General features: G+C 36.2%; 1 protein-coding gene across 1 annotated transcript in view; it reads right to left on the bottom strand.

Annotated features, from left to right (window-relative positions):
• GPC5 (glypican 5) overlaps positions 1-14,545 on the bottom strand; it is a 1,460,926-nt gene that overhangs the window by 1,107,413 nt on the left and 338,968 nt on the right. The window contains exon 5 of the mRNA XM_007960682.3: positions 5,123-5,248. Within this exon, the coding sequence (XP_007958873.3) occupies positions 5,123-5,248 (126 nt within the window). The remainder of the gene's footprint in view (positions 1-5,122; positions 5,249-14,545) is intronic.

Here is a 14,545-nt window from a genome sequence, read left to right as displayed (position 1 = left end):
TCAGAAGTTCTGGAGGTTGGGACTTGTAATTGGTCTCAGAAAGGTAGAGCAGTCTTGGGGACTGAGCTCCCAGCCTGTGGGATCTCCAGGTAGACAGTGTTGGAATTGATTTGGAGGACACTCATCTGGTTTTGGATGCTTGGTGTGTGGTGAAAAAAACCCATACTTTTGGTCACAGAAGTTCTGTGTTGATGATTGTTGAGGTGGTATAAAAGCAGAGGAAAAATGCGATTTGAGAGATTTCCTCAAAAAGGTACTTAACAGATACTGTCTAGTTTAAGAGTCATTGTGGAGGTCAATTCCTGGAGACTGAGGGACAGTTACAGGATTATCGGTTAATCAAAAGGGAAAAGGAAGCCCTGGCAATTAAGGAGCTGTTACCTGAACTTCAATGCCCAGAAAGAAAAGAACGAATCATCAATCAATCAATTTGTAATCACAGAGAACTGAGAACAAAGACCGAAATGCCTTTCAGAGAACAATGTTGCTTCGCAATGAAGAGACAGGAAGGGGAGATAAAAGAGACTATAAGAGATACAGCCTACATGGATTTCAATAATATTTTCATCCTAAATCAGAAATTGTTTGAACTGTTGACCTCAGTGTTGCAGCAGACTACATGATATGAATACAGTCTTCACAATCATTTGAGTTAAATAGATTTTGTTTCAAAAATTAAACTCTTTATACACTACAGATATTTGAGACATTTTCATCTACAATCACAAAGGAATTCCACCTCTTTTGATCAGCACATAGGTGAGTTCACACAATTTTACAGGACTGTCATGATATTAAAATAGTCTGTATGGCTCCCCTAGTCTTTGAAGCAGAATGTCTGTGCACGTAAATAATCATATCAATCACCTCCTTAAAAATGCCTGCAGGAGAAGAAATCTTGCCAAAATAATTGCTTCACTCTTATAATGAAGAATAGACTTAATCTTGGCCACCAATTTAGCCTATTGATGTGTTTGGCTTAACTCCTCTAGAATGAACCTGATGGGTATTATAACCTACCATAAAAAAGGAAAACAATCTATCATCCCCAAATGTAATATACATTCACTTGCTGTCCATTTCTTCAAAACTGAACGGCATTACTTACCTGAACTAACTGCAGGTCTCTGAAATGAATCTCACATATAAGGATTGCTTAGAGCTTTTCACCACAGATCACTGCTATACTTCGTTTTTTTTCTCAAGGAGAAAGTGGTTAATAATTTAAGATTGTAACAGTGATCAGGACTTGACTTTATTTAGAAACTCTCCTAAATTCAGCAGTTCAGTATTGAAGCATATGTATCAATGCTTTGACAAAACTATATCACAAAATTACTAGGAAAATCTGAATTAGTAGAAATTAAATGTATAAATAGAACTTTTCACAACATGAATTTTTACTTTTTTTGAGAATTATAAAACATAAAAAACAATAATGGCCCATAATTCTTGTATCATTTTTAACACCTATTTTCATTTAAAATAAGTATGTACAATACAAATGAAAAAAATAAAAGACCACCCCACCCTCTAGTACTTTGTCCTAAATTTAGGCATATTAACAATTTTCTTGTAACTTTACAGAAATAGTCTATGCAGAACCAACATTAATATCTATTTTATTTTTTTTCAAATCTGCTGGTAAAATATACCCTATCCTGTTTCTAGCTAATTTTGTTTAATTATTTGACATCATTCCACAGTAGCAGATATAAATATATATCACTTTAACTGCTATGTAACATTTCATGATACCATAATCAATCAATGAGAATTGATCGATATTTATATTTTACCATTGAGTTGGCATTGAGAAAAAAAAAATCTCATTCTAAATTTACATCAAGGGGATGGAACTGGAGGCCATTATATTGAGTGAAATAAGCCAGGCACAGAAAGATAAACTTCACATATTCTCAATCATTTGTGGGAGCTAAAAATTAAAACAATTGAATTCATGGAGATGGAGAGTAGAAGGATGGTTACCAGAGGCTGGGAAGAGTAGTGGGAAGAGGGTAATGGGGATAATTAGTAGGTACAAAAATATAGTTAGACAGACTGAATAAAATCTAGTATTGGGTAGCACAACAGGGTGACTATAGTCAACAATAATTTATTGTACATTTTAAAGTAATTGAAAGTATAATTGGAATGTTTATAACATAAAGAAATGAATGATAAGTGCTTGAGTTGATGGGTACCTCATTTACTCTGATGTGATTATTAGATATTGCATGCCTGTATCAAAATATCACATGTACCCTGTATACACCTGCTATGTGACACATAAACATTAAAAATGAAAAAAAAATAAAGAATTGACTGAGTCAGGACTAAAATTAAAATTTTAAGTTCATTTTTTAAGTCAAAGGACACTGAATTTCCTCATCATCAAATAGAAAAGAGATAGAGTCCAATCAGCTTACTTGGGGGATTAAAAGTGAAGTATTGGGGTAATTAAATAATGCTTCTGAAACCCTCATTTCACTGCAACAGAATAATCAGGGCTGAAACATGCTCATTTTGGAAGTAGCCTTAGAGGCGGTAGGAGTGTGTGAGGCTCATCTGCTGGTTCTGGGAACCAAAGGGGACAAGAAAAGGTTGGGGACCCATGAGACAGAAATGGAAGAGAAAAATGTGCTCAAGAAAGGGAAAATGTCCATTAAGGTGATGAGGCTGGAAGAATTATTTGAAGACAGTTAAAGGCACAGTGAAGCTTGATCACAAGAGACTGGAGTCTCTATGCACTAGGAAGTGGCTAATAGGAGTCCATGGTGGTATAGGAAAGGGAAGGCATTAGCTGAAACCAAATGAGAATGCTAAGAATCACACACTTCGCTGATCAGAAATGTGGATGGTTTTCATGGAGAATCCTTGCTAACTATGTGCTTTTTTAAATTCATAAACCACGAATGAGGACTTCAGAAATATATTATGTAGAATAAAACACATTATTTCAGCTGAAAATGCTATCACTCTAAAAGGTTTCCCCAAATCATTGATTTCTCCAACAGTATTTCCCATTACACAAAGCCCAGACCAACTGGTCAAAACAGGAATGGGATAAATTCAAATTAGGATTCTTGCGGCTGTAGATTCAGATAATATAATACAACATAATGTAATGTATATTAAATAAATTTATATACTAATTTTTTTATTAATCACTATGGGTTTCTCATTAGTCTTTGTAGAAATATACAAAAAGTTCAATTCCAGTTTGAACAATTTGAAAAAATATTTTGTCAAAGTAGAATTTAATTACTGGATCTAAGAAGCAGAAATGCTGACATAAATACATTAAGAACTCAAAGTACAAGAATGCTATCACTTCTCTCAGTAAAAGCAATAAAGAAATATTTGCAAAATTCTTACATTGCAACATCCAAGGTGCATAATGAAAAAAGAACACTGGTCATATCAGCTAATTATTTTATTTAAATTTAAATAGTTTTTGTCTCCAATATTTTTTTCTATGAACTCTAAGTATGAGATATTCAGATATTCAGGATATTAATAAAATAATCATTTAATATTTCAGGAATGTGGCTCTTAACTATAATGAAAATGATCACCCAGAAATATATAAATGGCTTTGTTATATAAATTTCTATTAAAAATTGATTATAGTATATGTTTATCATAGCAAAGTTAATTTGCTAAATAACGTTTTAAATGAACTCATCACTTCTGTGGTAATTAAACCACCTATCTGCATATAGAGTAGGTTTATTTGTAAGTCATTGTATTAGTCCATTTTCATACTGCTATGAAGAAATACCTGAGACTGGTTAATTTATAAAGGAGAGAAGTTTAATCGACTCATAGTTCAGCATGAGTTCAGGAACTCACAGTTCCCGAGAGGCCTCAGGAAACTTACAATCATGGCAAAAGGGGAAGCAAATATGTCCTTCTTCACATCGCAGCAGCAAAGAGAAGTATATGTGCACAGCAAAGGGGGAAGCCCCTTATAAAACCATCAGATCTCGGGAGAATTAACTCACTATCCCAAGAACAGGATCGGGGAAACCATCCCTATGATTAAATTATCTCCCACCAGGTCCCTCCCAGGTCACCTGGGATTATGGGAACCACAGTTCAAGATGAGACTTGGGTGGGGACACAGCCAAACCATATCTGTCAGAAAGCTTAACACCCTGTCTTTCATTTTGGAGACTGCTCAAAAATATATGTTAACAGATTCAAATCTAAAGTATACTTTTTAATGGATTCAAATCCAAAAAGCAAAATGTATAAATAAAAATATATTTATTTTATAGTTTAACAGATTCAGATCCAAACACAAAACCTCATCATCCTACATTCTATAATAACCACCAGTATTGGCAAATCAAGAGACTTTTCCTCAACCAGTTTAATTGACCACAGAGGGAGAATTTATGACTTTCTCAAGCTCAGGAGATTGCTCGAAAGTACAATCAGTTATAGGAAATAAAGAAAAAGAAACTGTCAAAGAAATTCTAGACAGGGAGGAAAAAAAATAAACATGGAATTTCACTCCTAAGTTTGAGAATAATTGACAACATACAAATGAACAATGCCTCTAAAAGATATATATATATAAAAGTGCCCCCACTAGTACATAGTCTCTCTCTCTTTCTCTTTCTCAATCTCTGTCTCTCTCTTTCTTGCATGCTCTGTTTCTTTCAATCAGAACATTGCAGGATGGACACATTGTTAGGACACATATCCATATACCAGTGAATATTTGTATAGGTATTCACATTTCACTGAATTTCCTCACTTTCTAATACTCATGAATTTAAACTAAAAAGAAATACAATATTTGGTAAACAACAGACAGACTGGATGAAAAAATAAATGGTGTTTAATTCAAAAGTAGGATTGTTGGGTAAGTCATAGATAGGTAAAAGAGAAGACTTTCAAAATACCACAGAATGCTATTATAGCTCTAAGATATCTAAAAGGATCAGGTTTTGATGGTTTTTTTCTTTGTTTTTTAACAAACTAAAGATGAGTATTTAATGTAGACTGTAAATTGCGTGACAAAGTTAAGACTGAATTAATCCCCTTAAGATTTGGAAAATGAAAGCAAGGTTGATGTAACCAGTAGGTTTTCATAGACCACATAAAATACCTTTTTACTATATCTTCTCCATTCCAGCAGGGAAGTTCATCTGCAGCAGCTAATTCATTAGCACAAAGCTGATCAGCTAGACCTCCATAGAATGACCTGTACAGTCGAAGGCTGTTGATAAATTCTCTAAATGAAAGAAGAAAGAAAACAATTAAAACTAAACATCCACAATAAAGGCCATCAAAAATGATATATATTGTTGTACATAATGTTTAGGATATAATTTTATATTGTTATGCATAATGTTTAGAATTTAATTTTTTAAATTTTCTCTATTTGTTATCATATATTTTAAATACTTTTCTAACCACAAAGATGAAAATACATTATCTTTTTTTAGAAAAAAGCTGGTATTTTAATTTATTCTTAGAAAAAAAGGATTCACTGGGTATGAATCTTGTATAATTCCACATTCAAGAGGTTGGGAATAGGATATACTGATGCATACAGACAGACATTACTTTGTTTAGCCTCCCTAAAAGTCCTCACTACCTGCTGTCATCTACGTCACCATAAGAGTACTAACACTTTTCTTTTCCCTGTGGAAAATGTCAGAGACTTACAACATGCCAAGTGATTGCTTTCTGATGAAAAGTGTACTAGGTTATTTTCCTATCTGGGTCTTCTCGGTATCTAAGAATAAAAAGTAATATCTTTACTAAATATGACCCAAAACCCAGACATGTAAATTTCAGAAGCATGAAAATAAAAGTTTTGGAAGGAATAATATTTAATATATTGACTAAGATTTTTTCCTCCCACACTACTTTCCTTCCCCGTATCAATTATGGGAGGAAAAATTCAACAATGAGCATGTTTGTTTTGTTTTAATTTAGAAAGCAAAAACTTCTGAGTTTTAAAACCAAGGCTTTGGAAGACCAAGAACTTGAGTTTTAATATTTCAAAAGGCCAAGCCCTAAAGACCTTCATTATGATTTTTTTTTTTTTTTTACATAAACAATTGCTTTGGAAAAAGAAATGAAAAGGCCTAGGCTGATCATAGGAGATTCTCTCTAGACCAGAAGGAAGGGACAGAAGAAGGAAATGTTGGAAGGAAAGTAAACTTTAGAAATTCATGGAATAAGCAGTTAAAATGTAGCAATTATGAAATGTCATCCCTCATTAAATTTAAAAATATAATTTGTATAAAAATGAGATCAAAGAAGAAGGGTGATTCTAAATTATAGCTGGAGTAACTAATTTTTAAAAAATTAAATCTCATTTTGTGACATCTGTTACTCAAGATCATTAATTTTTAGTTCTCTCTCCTATTATTTTTGTTTTGTTTTGTTTTAGAGATGATATCCTGCTATGCTGCCCAGGCTGGAAACAAACGTATCAGTTTTTAAAGAACTATTTGTGAATATTGCTGGAGTTGATTTGTAAAAAAGATAAATGTTACTTTCAAATATGTAACATCAAAACTCATAGAGAAAATCAGAAGTTTTTAGTGTAAGTAATTGGTGAGTATTTAAATTATATTTACTATTTTAAGTCAGTTTCCTTTGCCAGAAAGTAAGTCCCTCAAAGATGGCTATATCTCTACTATAGTAATTGGAATGCATGAACAAATACCAATTTATATGTTGCAGCTACTAAAACATAATTGAGAAGGCAGGCTAATTCTTTTTTAGAAAGGTGGGGTTTAATGAATGGCAGGATGTGTGACTCCTGTCCTAAATTGTATTCACTATAAATGATCACTTGTTTGGAATCAAAGAGTCTTCTAGCAATGAAGAGACCAGGCCCAAATTGATGGAATGTTGAGACTTTTAAATTGATGATGTAAAACCAAATATATTTTTATGGACCCTAAGTCACCTACTGCAGTCTTGGTGGATAGCACCAGGTTCATTTCTCCCTTCAAAATCAATAGATCCTCATAGGGAAAGCTTTACGTCTTTCTTTTCCAGTCCTCTTTCCCACGACTATACTGTCATTGCCTTAGTCCAAGCCTTTATCATCTTTCTCTGGACTTACTACACTAAGATTACATCCCTCCAATCTCTTCCCATTCTCAATGACAGTAGCTTTCTAAAATCCAAATTTGATATTCCAGAGATTATGTTACTCACTTAAAGTCCTTCAAAAGCTTCTCTACAGCATTTTATCCAAGTTTCTTGGAAAGATGTGCAAGGTATCTTCTCACCTCAATTTCAACAACAACCCAAACCATACTTTAAGGTCCCACAAAAGTGAGGTACTTTCCGTTTCCCAAACACACCGTCATACCATTGCCTATATTTATTCTGAAAGGATTATATCCTAGAAGATTTCCAGTCATTCTATGAACCATCATCTATAAATTATTGATCAAAAAGTAAGAAACACTATTGAATGCTAAGTTTTATATTGGCACTAAGGATTCACAGGTAAGCAAGAGAGCCCCTGCCTTCTAAGAACACACATTTTTGGGAAAGCCTATAACGATAAGACAATGTTAATAGAGCCAAATTTTAGTGCACAGACGAATCAGAAGATATTTACAAAACAAGGTAATATTTCAGTGCTCCATGCAAAACAAACAAGCAAACCAAACAAAAAGCCAGGATGAGTAAGGGTAAGAGGAAAGAAAATACAGGTCGTATGCAGTTTCATTAGTGGGGACTGTGCTTATGGGAATGAATTATGGTGAAATGGTAAGAAGAAACCATTTTATCATCAGTCTTATTGCTCATCATAAGATGTTTCTGTTTTATTCAAAAGGAAGTTGGAACCATTAAGTTTTCCAGCAAGCAGGTGTCATCATCATCACGGCAGCAGTTTGGGAGTAGAAAGCAGTGAGGTCACTTAGGTGGCTGTCACCTGAGCAGGAGAAACCCTGAGGATGTGAGAAAGAGCCTGTCAGTGAACATCAAAACAAGTGAAAGATTTGAAAGACATTAGGAATCCAGAATTGACAGGCTAAAGGAAGAATGTTAAGATAACACACACAATTTCTAATTGTGTTTTCCCCCTGCTTATGTGAGGGATGCTCATGTCATTCGCTGAGATAAGAAATAAAGGAAGGGAAATCTCACCTTCTCAGGGTCCCATACTATACTTATGATCTTCCTTATCTCGCTCCATATTTTCGTCTTTTCAAGGCACACATCACTTTCTAGCCACTTATGTAATATACAGATTAATCAGGCCTTACTGTTTCTTAACTGTCTCCATGGTCTGGAATAAAATATTCAGGCAGGCAGAAATGTTGTTGTTTGTTTTGTTCACCGCCATAAATCATAGAGCAGTGGTGTTACATACAGTAGCCCCAAGAAATAGTCATCAAATTAATAAATGAGTGAAGACTAAGGAATTAATGGTTTCATTCTTAACATGTTCAGTCTGAGATGTCTTTGGAATGTCTAGATAGAGAAATCAAACAGAATGCTACTTTCAAACTTACTAGGTATAAATCTCATCTGGGGATTTTCCCAAAATGCAGATTCAGATTCAGTAGTTCCAGGGCAGGTCTCAAGACTGTACACATCTACGGGGCGCGGTGGCCCACACCTGTAATCCCAGCACTTTGGGAGGCCGAGATGGGCAGATCATGAGTTCAGGAGATCGAGACCATCCTGGCTAACACAGTGAAACCCCATCTCTACTAAAAATACAAAAAATAAGCCAGGCGAGGTGGCGGGCGCCTGTAGTCTCAGCTACTCGCGGAGGCTGAGGCAGGAGAATGGTGTGAACCCGGCAGGCGGAGCTTGCAGTGAGCCGAGATCGTGCCACTGCACTCCAGCCTGGGCGACAGAGCGAGACCCCATCTCAAAAAAAAAAAAAAAAAAAAAAAAAGAGACTGTACACTTCAAAGCAGCACTCAGGTGATGTTGATGCTACTGGTTCAAGAACTATGTATATCATGGAAGTTTGCTGTTAAAGATGTGGCCTTGGAACACAGTGGACTGGACATATAATGTGAGACCCACCACCCATACAGGTAGTGACTAAAATCTAAAATAATAGACATGGAGAAAATCTTTCAGGAAAGTAATATGCAGTAATACAAAGCCAAAAAGAGCTGAAAGTGGAAAGAGTGAAGGAAGAAAACTTCAAAGTTAAAGCACTATGAAAACTAAAGAATGAGTGAATTTGAAGTTATATTCTTCACAGTATAAAATGCCATTCTGAGGGGTTAAATAAAATCCTGAAAGTGTCCTGCATATGTGGTGACCATAATTATTATGTACTAAATTGTATCACCTCCTGTCACCACCACAAAAACATTCAGATGTTGAAATCCTAACTGTATTTGGAGACAGGGCCTTTAAAGAAATAATCAGGGGCCAGGTGTGGTGGCTCATGCCTATAATCCCAGCACTTTGAGAGGCTGAGGCAGGAGGATTTCTTCAGCTTAGGAGGTGAAGACCAGCCTGGACAACTTAGTGAGACAATGTCTATACATACATACATACATGCATATATACATGCATACATACATACATAAAATAAAATTTTAAAAATTAAAAAAAGAATTATAATTAAATGAGTTCATATGGGTAGGTGCTAATCCAATATGACTGGAGTCCTTATAAGAAGAGGAAGAGATACCAGGGACACACAGGCACAGAGAAAAGGCCACATGAAAACACAGGGTGAAGGCAGCCATCTGCAAGCCAAGGAGAGAAGCCTCTGCAGAAACCAAACCTGCCAACACCTTTATCTTGAACCTTTCAACCCCAGAGCTATTGAGGAAATTCATTTGTGTTGTTGAAGCCACCCAGTCTGTGGTATTTTGTTATGACAGCCCTAGCAAACTCATACAGGAATTAAAGCACTTGACATAAAGTAATGAACTTCACATTTGCTATACAATGGGGATTAGAAAGAGCATGGGAAACCATAAGTGGAGATTCCAAAAAAGAAAAATTAAAGATTTGTTTGTGTGCATGCTCATTTCAATGGGGAAGACAGTTGAAAATATTCGGGTATAAAAAGAAGGAGATAAGGGTTTGTGGTAATTAGCTTGTTTCTGGATATTCTAATTATCTACTTTCTGGGCACACAGGAGCTTGGAAGTTGGTTTTGGTCATGGGACTTGTTTGGGGTTCGAATAAATGTAGGCAGAATTTGTGTATGCTCCTTCTAGGCTGAAGCTTTAAGAACTAACGAGGCTTTGCCAGCTTCCGTTTCCCTCTGGCACGATGACTGGCAATGTTTCAGAGGAAGACTGCTCTGTCATTCTGCGTCCTAAACCCCAGGCAACTTAAGCAGTAATGGTTGCTGATCTGAAATGGCACAGGTTCTAAACAGAAACGCAATGTTATTGTTCTAAACCGATGGTATGTTGGTGTAGTTTTCTATCGCATCTTAACTTAGTCTCTTGGTTGATACAATGATAGGAAAAGAAAATTAATAATTCATTAATCAGAAATTCTGCAAAAGAGAGAGAGGAAGGGCTACTGAAAACAGAGTGGTTAGCTTTGAATTTTCTGGGGCTAAAATAAGGAAAGGAAGTCTGTGTTAATATTAAGATGGGTTTTGGTTTGTAAAGACAGAAATTTGGGGGGGAGATCCTACTTTGGAACACTATGTTCTGTATTTGGCAGGGTTTAGGTGGCAGGAATTAAGAGCAGTGTTGCAAAATGCAGTTGCACTGATAAATATTACTTTCAGTGATATTTATCACTGAAAGTAGGGACAACAGAACTAGGGATCTTCAGTAGGTATATTAAACAAAAATAATTGAGATGGTGGTAAAGGAGGGGATTGAAACACCAGTAGGAATAGTGAACCAGTCAAAAAGACTTACAGGCCAGGCGCAGTGATTCACGCCTGTAATCCCAGCACTTTGGGAGGCCGAGGTGGGCGGATCACCTGAGGTCGGGAGTTTGAGACCAGCCTGATCAGCATGGAGAAACCCCATCTCTACTAAACATACAAAATTAGCTGGACATGGTGGCACATGCCTGTAATCCCAGCTACTCAGGAGGCTGAGGCAGGAGAATTGCTTGAACCCAGGAGGCGGAGGTTGTGGTAAGCCAAGTTCGTGCCACTGCACTCCAGCCTGGGCAACAAGAGCGAAACTCCATCTCAAAAAAAAAAAAAAATACTTACCTGCTACGACAGAGCAAATTAATGGTGACCCTATTATCAGAATTCACATCTCAGTTGCCAGCTCAATGCTCAAGCTAATACATGACTACTTTTCCAGTTTTACATGAAATATTTCAAGGAACAAAATATATTATTAGAAAGATTATAAATTTAAGCTGCTGGGAGAGTGACTGCATCCGTGCAATTATTTCTCTACAGTTATAAGAATATTTCCCGTTAAAATTAGGATCATAATAAACGCAGGGAGATGTTAACAGTCCCATCGAATTATCCTTCAGGGACTGTGTTTCACATGTCAGTTGCTCATCTTGTGCTTGAACTATCTCTAGTACACAGAAATGACATATAATTATTAAGAGTAACAGTTTGACCATATTTAAAAGAAAATAGAAAAATGTTCCTTATCTGAATATTTATTCAAAGCCTCTATGTCTGGAGCAATAAAAATGGATCATTTCTAATTTGGGCTTGTAACAGTGTAGCATTTGTTCCCTTTGCTGCCATTTTCCAAGTTGAATGCAGAATCATTAGAAATGAGCCATACAGGCCAGGCATAGTGGGTCACTCCTGCAATCCCAGCACTTTGGGAGACCGAGGTGGACAGAATCAATTAAGGTCAGGAGTTTGAGATCAGCCTGGCCAACATGGTGAAAACCCGTTTCTACTAAAAATACAAAAATTAGCCAGGTGTGGTGGCACATGCCTGTGATCCCCACTACTCGGGAGGCTGAGGCAGGAGAATTGCTTGAACCCAGGAGGCAGAGGTTGTAGTGAGCTGAGATTGTGCCACTCCACTCCAGCCTGGGCAACAGATCAGCAAGACTCTGTCTCCAAAAAATACCATTTCCCTGCTTTTAAAACACTAACTCATTCATACAAAATGTCTTTATTAAAAAGTCAAACAATAACAGATGCTGGCAAAGATGTGGAGAAAAGGGAACACTTATACACTGTTGGTAGAAATATAAATTAAATCAACCTCTATAGAAAATGGTATGGAGATTTCTGAAAGAACTAAAAATAGAGCTACTATTTGATCCAGCAATCCCGTTATTGGGTATTTCCCAAAGAAAATTCAACTATTTGTTATTTGGAAATTCCACTATCCCAGCAATTCTACTATTTGGTATTTACCCAAAGGAAAATAAATCATTATATCAAAAAGAGACCTGTACTCATATGTTTCTCACAGCACTACTCACAAAAACAAAGACATGGAATCAACCTAAGTGTCCATCAACAGGAGACTGGATAAAATGTGGTATATATTATACACACTGGAATACTACTCAGCCATAAAAATGAATGAAATCATGTCTTTTACAGCAACACTGATGGAACTGGAGGACATCATGTTAAGTGAAATTAATCAGAATCAGAAAGTCAAATATCACATGTTCTCACAAGTGGGAGCTAAACAATGGGTACTCATGGACTTAGAGAGTGGAATAATAGACACTGGAGACTCAGGAAGGTGGGAGGTGGAAGTGGGGTGAGGTATGCAAAATGGTTACAATGTGCATTATTTGGATGATGGTTATACTAAAAGCCTAGACTTCATGGCTACACAACATATCCATGTAATACAACTGCACTTTTACCCACTATATCTATTAAAAATTAAAAAAATAAGAAACAATAAAATGTCTTGCCATGGTATAAGAGCTCTCGACCCTTTACCCTAAACCTCATCCCATGACAGCCCCCCTTCTCTCTATTCACACACACCAGCCAAAGCCCACACACCTATACACACATTGCATAAAACAACTCAATATTTACTGAACAAGATTCCAGGCTTAGCACATCCAGTTTCCTCCACCCAGAACTGTCTTCTGTTCTAATTTACTCTCAACTTTCTACCCATCCTTCAAGATCCTGCTTAAACCTCACCTCCTCTCCAACTCCTTCCCTGACCAACTGGTGTAGCAATGGGTTCATCCTCATTTCTCATCTAGCAACTCTCTATGGTTGTATTATAGCCCTTGCTCTCTAGTATTAGAATTCCCTTGTATGCCAATCTACCTTCCCAATTAGTGAATGTGTTTCCTAAAGACAAAAGTCATGTCTTCCTCATGTTCTCAGGATTTGAACCATAGCTTGGTACCCAACAGGCATTTAACAAATTCTTTTTGAATTAGCCCCAGATGAAGTCTTAGTTTTTAACAACTTCTAGAATTAGAAGCTCCTACAAGAAATATGTTTTACACAATGCTAGTGATAATTTAAAGTTGCTTAAGTGCACAGGTGGCTTGGGAAACTTTAAATTAGGAAACTTTAAATTAGGGGACCTATTCCTAGGTTCTGGCAAAATATCAGAGAGACTTTTCTGGTGTGTTGCATTAAAAAATAGAAGGAATCTCTAAGGTAGTACAACAACTGGGCCAAACTCTACTAAAGAAACTCAAGACAGCTCCTATTTGTATGTAATGTTAAAATTAATACGTAGTGACACATTAATATTTAGTTGCACTGCTGTGTAAGATAGCTATCATAATTAATACATCACAGATATGCTGCGTTATGAAGACAGAGATAGAAGGAGCCTTAGAGATCATCTGTTCCAACAGCTCTCTGTCCTATCTATACATTGTCATTACCAAGGACACATTTTAAACTGTACACCTGGAGTTCTCCCTCAAACAATCAGATTTATTAGTCCAGGATGAGAACTGAGCATTTGGGTTTCCTGCAAGCTTCCTAAAGGATCCTAATGTGCAGCCAGGTTTGAGAACCAGTGACGTAGTCCAATCCTCTTATAAATAACAAAAGTGAAAACGAGAGAAATAAAAAGACTCATGAAAAGTCACTAAGTTATCAGTTAGGCATTTAGTTGATACAGACTTCAACATCTTGTTTCATTAATTAACTGAAAATCTCATTACTTAGCAATAACTGGTTGCCAGTGGATATTTGATTAATCAAAGTTGAATACATCTTTAGATAGAAGAGTATTTCCACCTGTTTCCAAACATTTATGGAAATTATCACATTTTATAAACACACTCATTAGTAGATTGTTAGATTAGAAAAACAAAACAAAATAAAAAACAGATACATTGCCTCTTCTTGACAAAAAACTACACTGAGAATGCAATATGTTCAGACAGGAGTTACCTATACGTTTTGACCAGTCTAAAATGTTTGGAGCAGGAAGCAGGCAGTGGGGTAAATTCTAATCACTGGCTAATGCCCAGCTTTGTACACTGTGCTAGCACAGTAAATTAGAAGAAGGCTGTAGCACAATTGCTCATTCATAGCCTGCAGCCTTATTTGCCCTGAGCTTACTGAAGGCAGGGGAGAAACATGGACTAGCATAGTTATTGCTTCATTGTTTCCCATGCCCTTGAGGCCAACAGTGCCAGAAAGGTCTCCTGATAT

The sequence above is a fragment of the Chlorocebus sabaeus genome, chromosome 3 (genome assembly GCF_047675955.1).
Source record: "Chlorocebus sabaeus isolate Y175 chromosome 3, mChlSab1.0.hap1, whole genome shotgun sequence".
NCBI classification, from domain to species: Eukaryota; Metazoa; Chordata; class Mammalia; order Primates; family Cercopithecidae; genus Chlorocebus; species Chlorocebus sabaeus.
The sequence above is the reverse complement of the archived record's forward strand: the minus strand, read 5'-3'. Positions and strand labels throughout refer to the sequence as shown.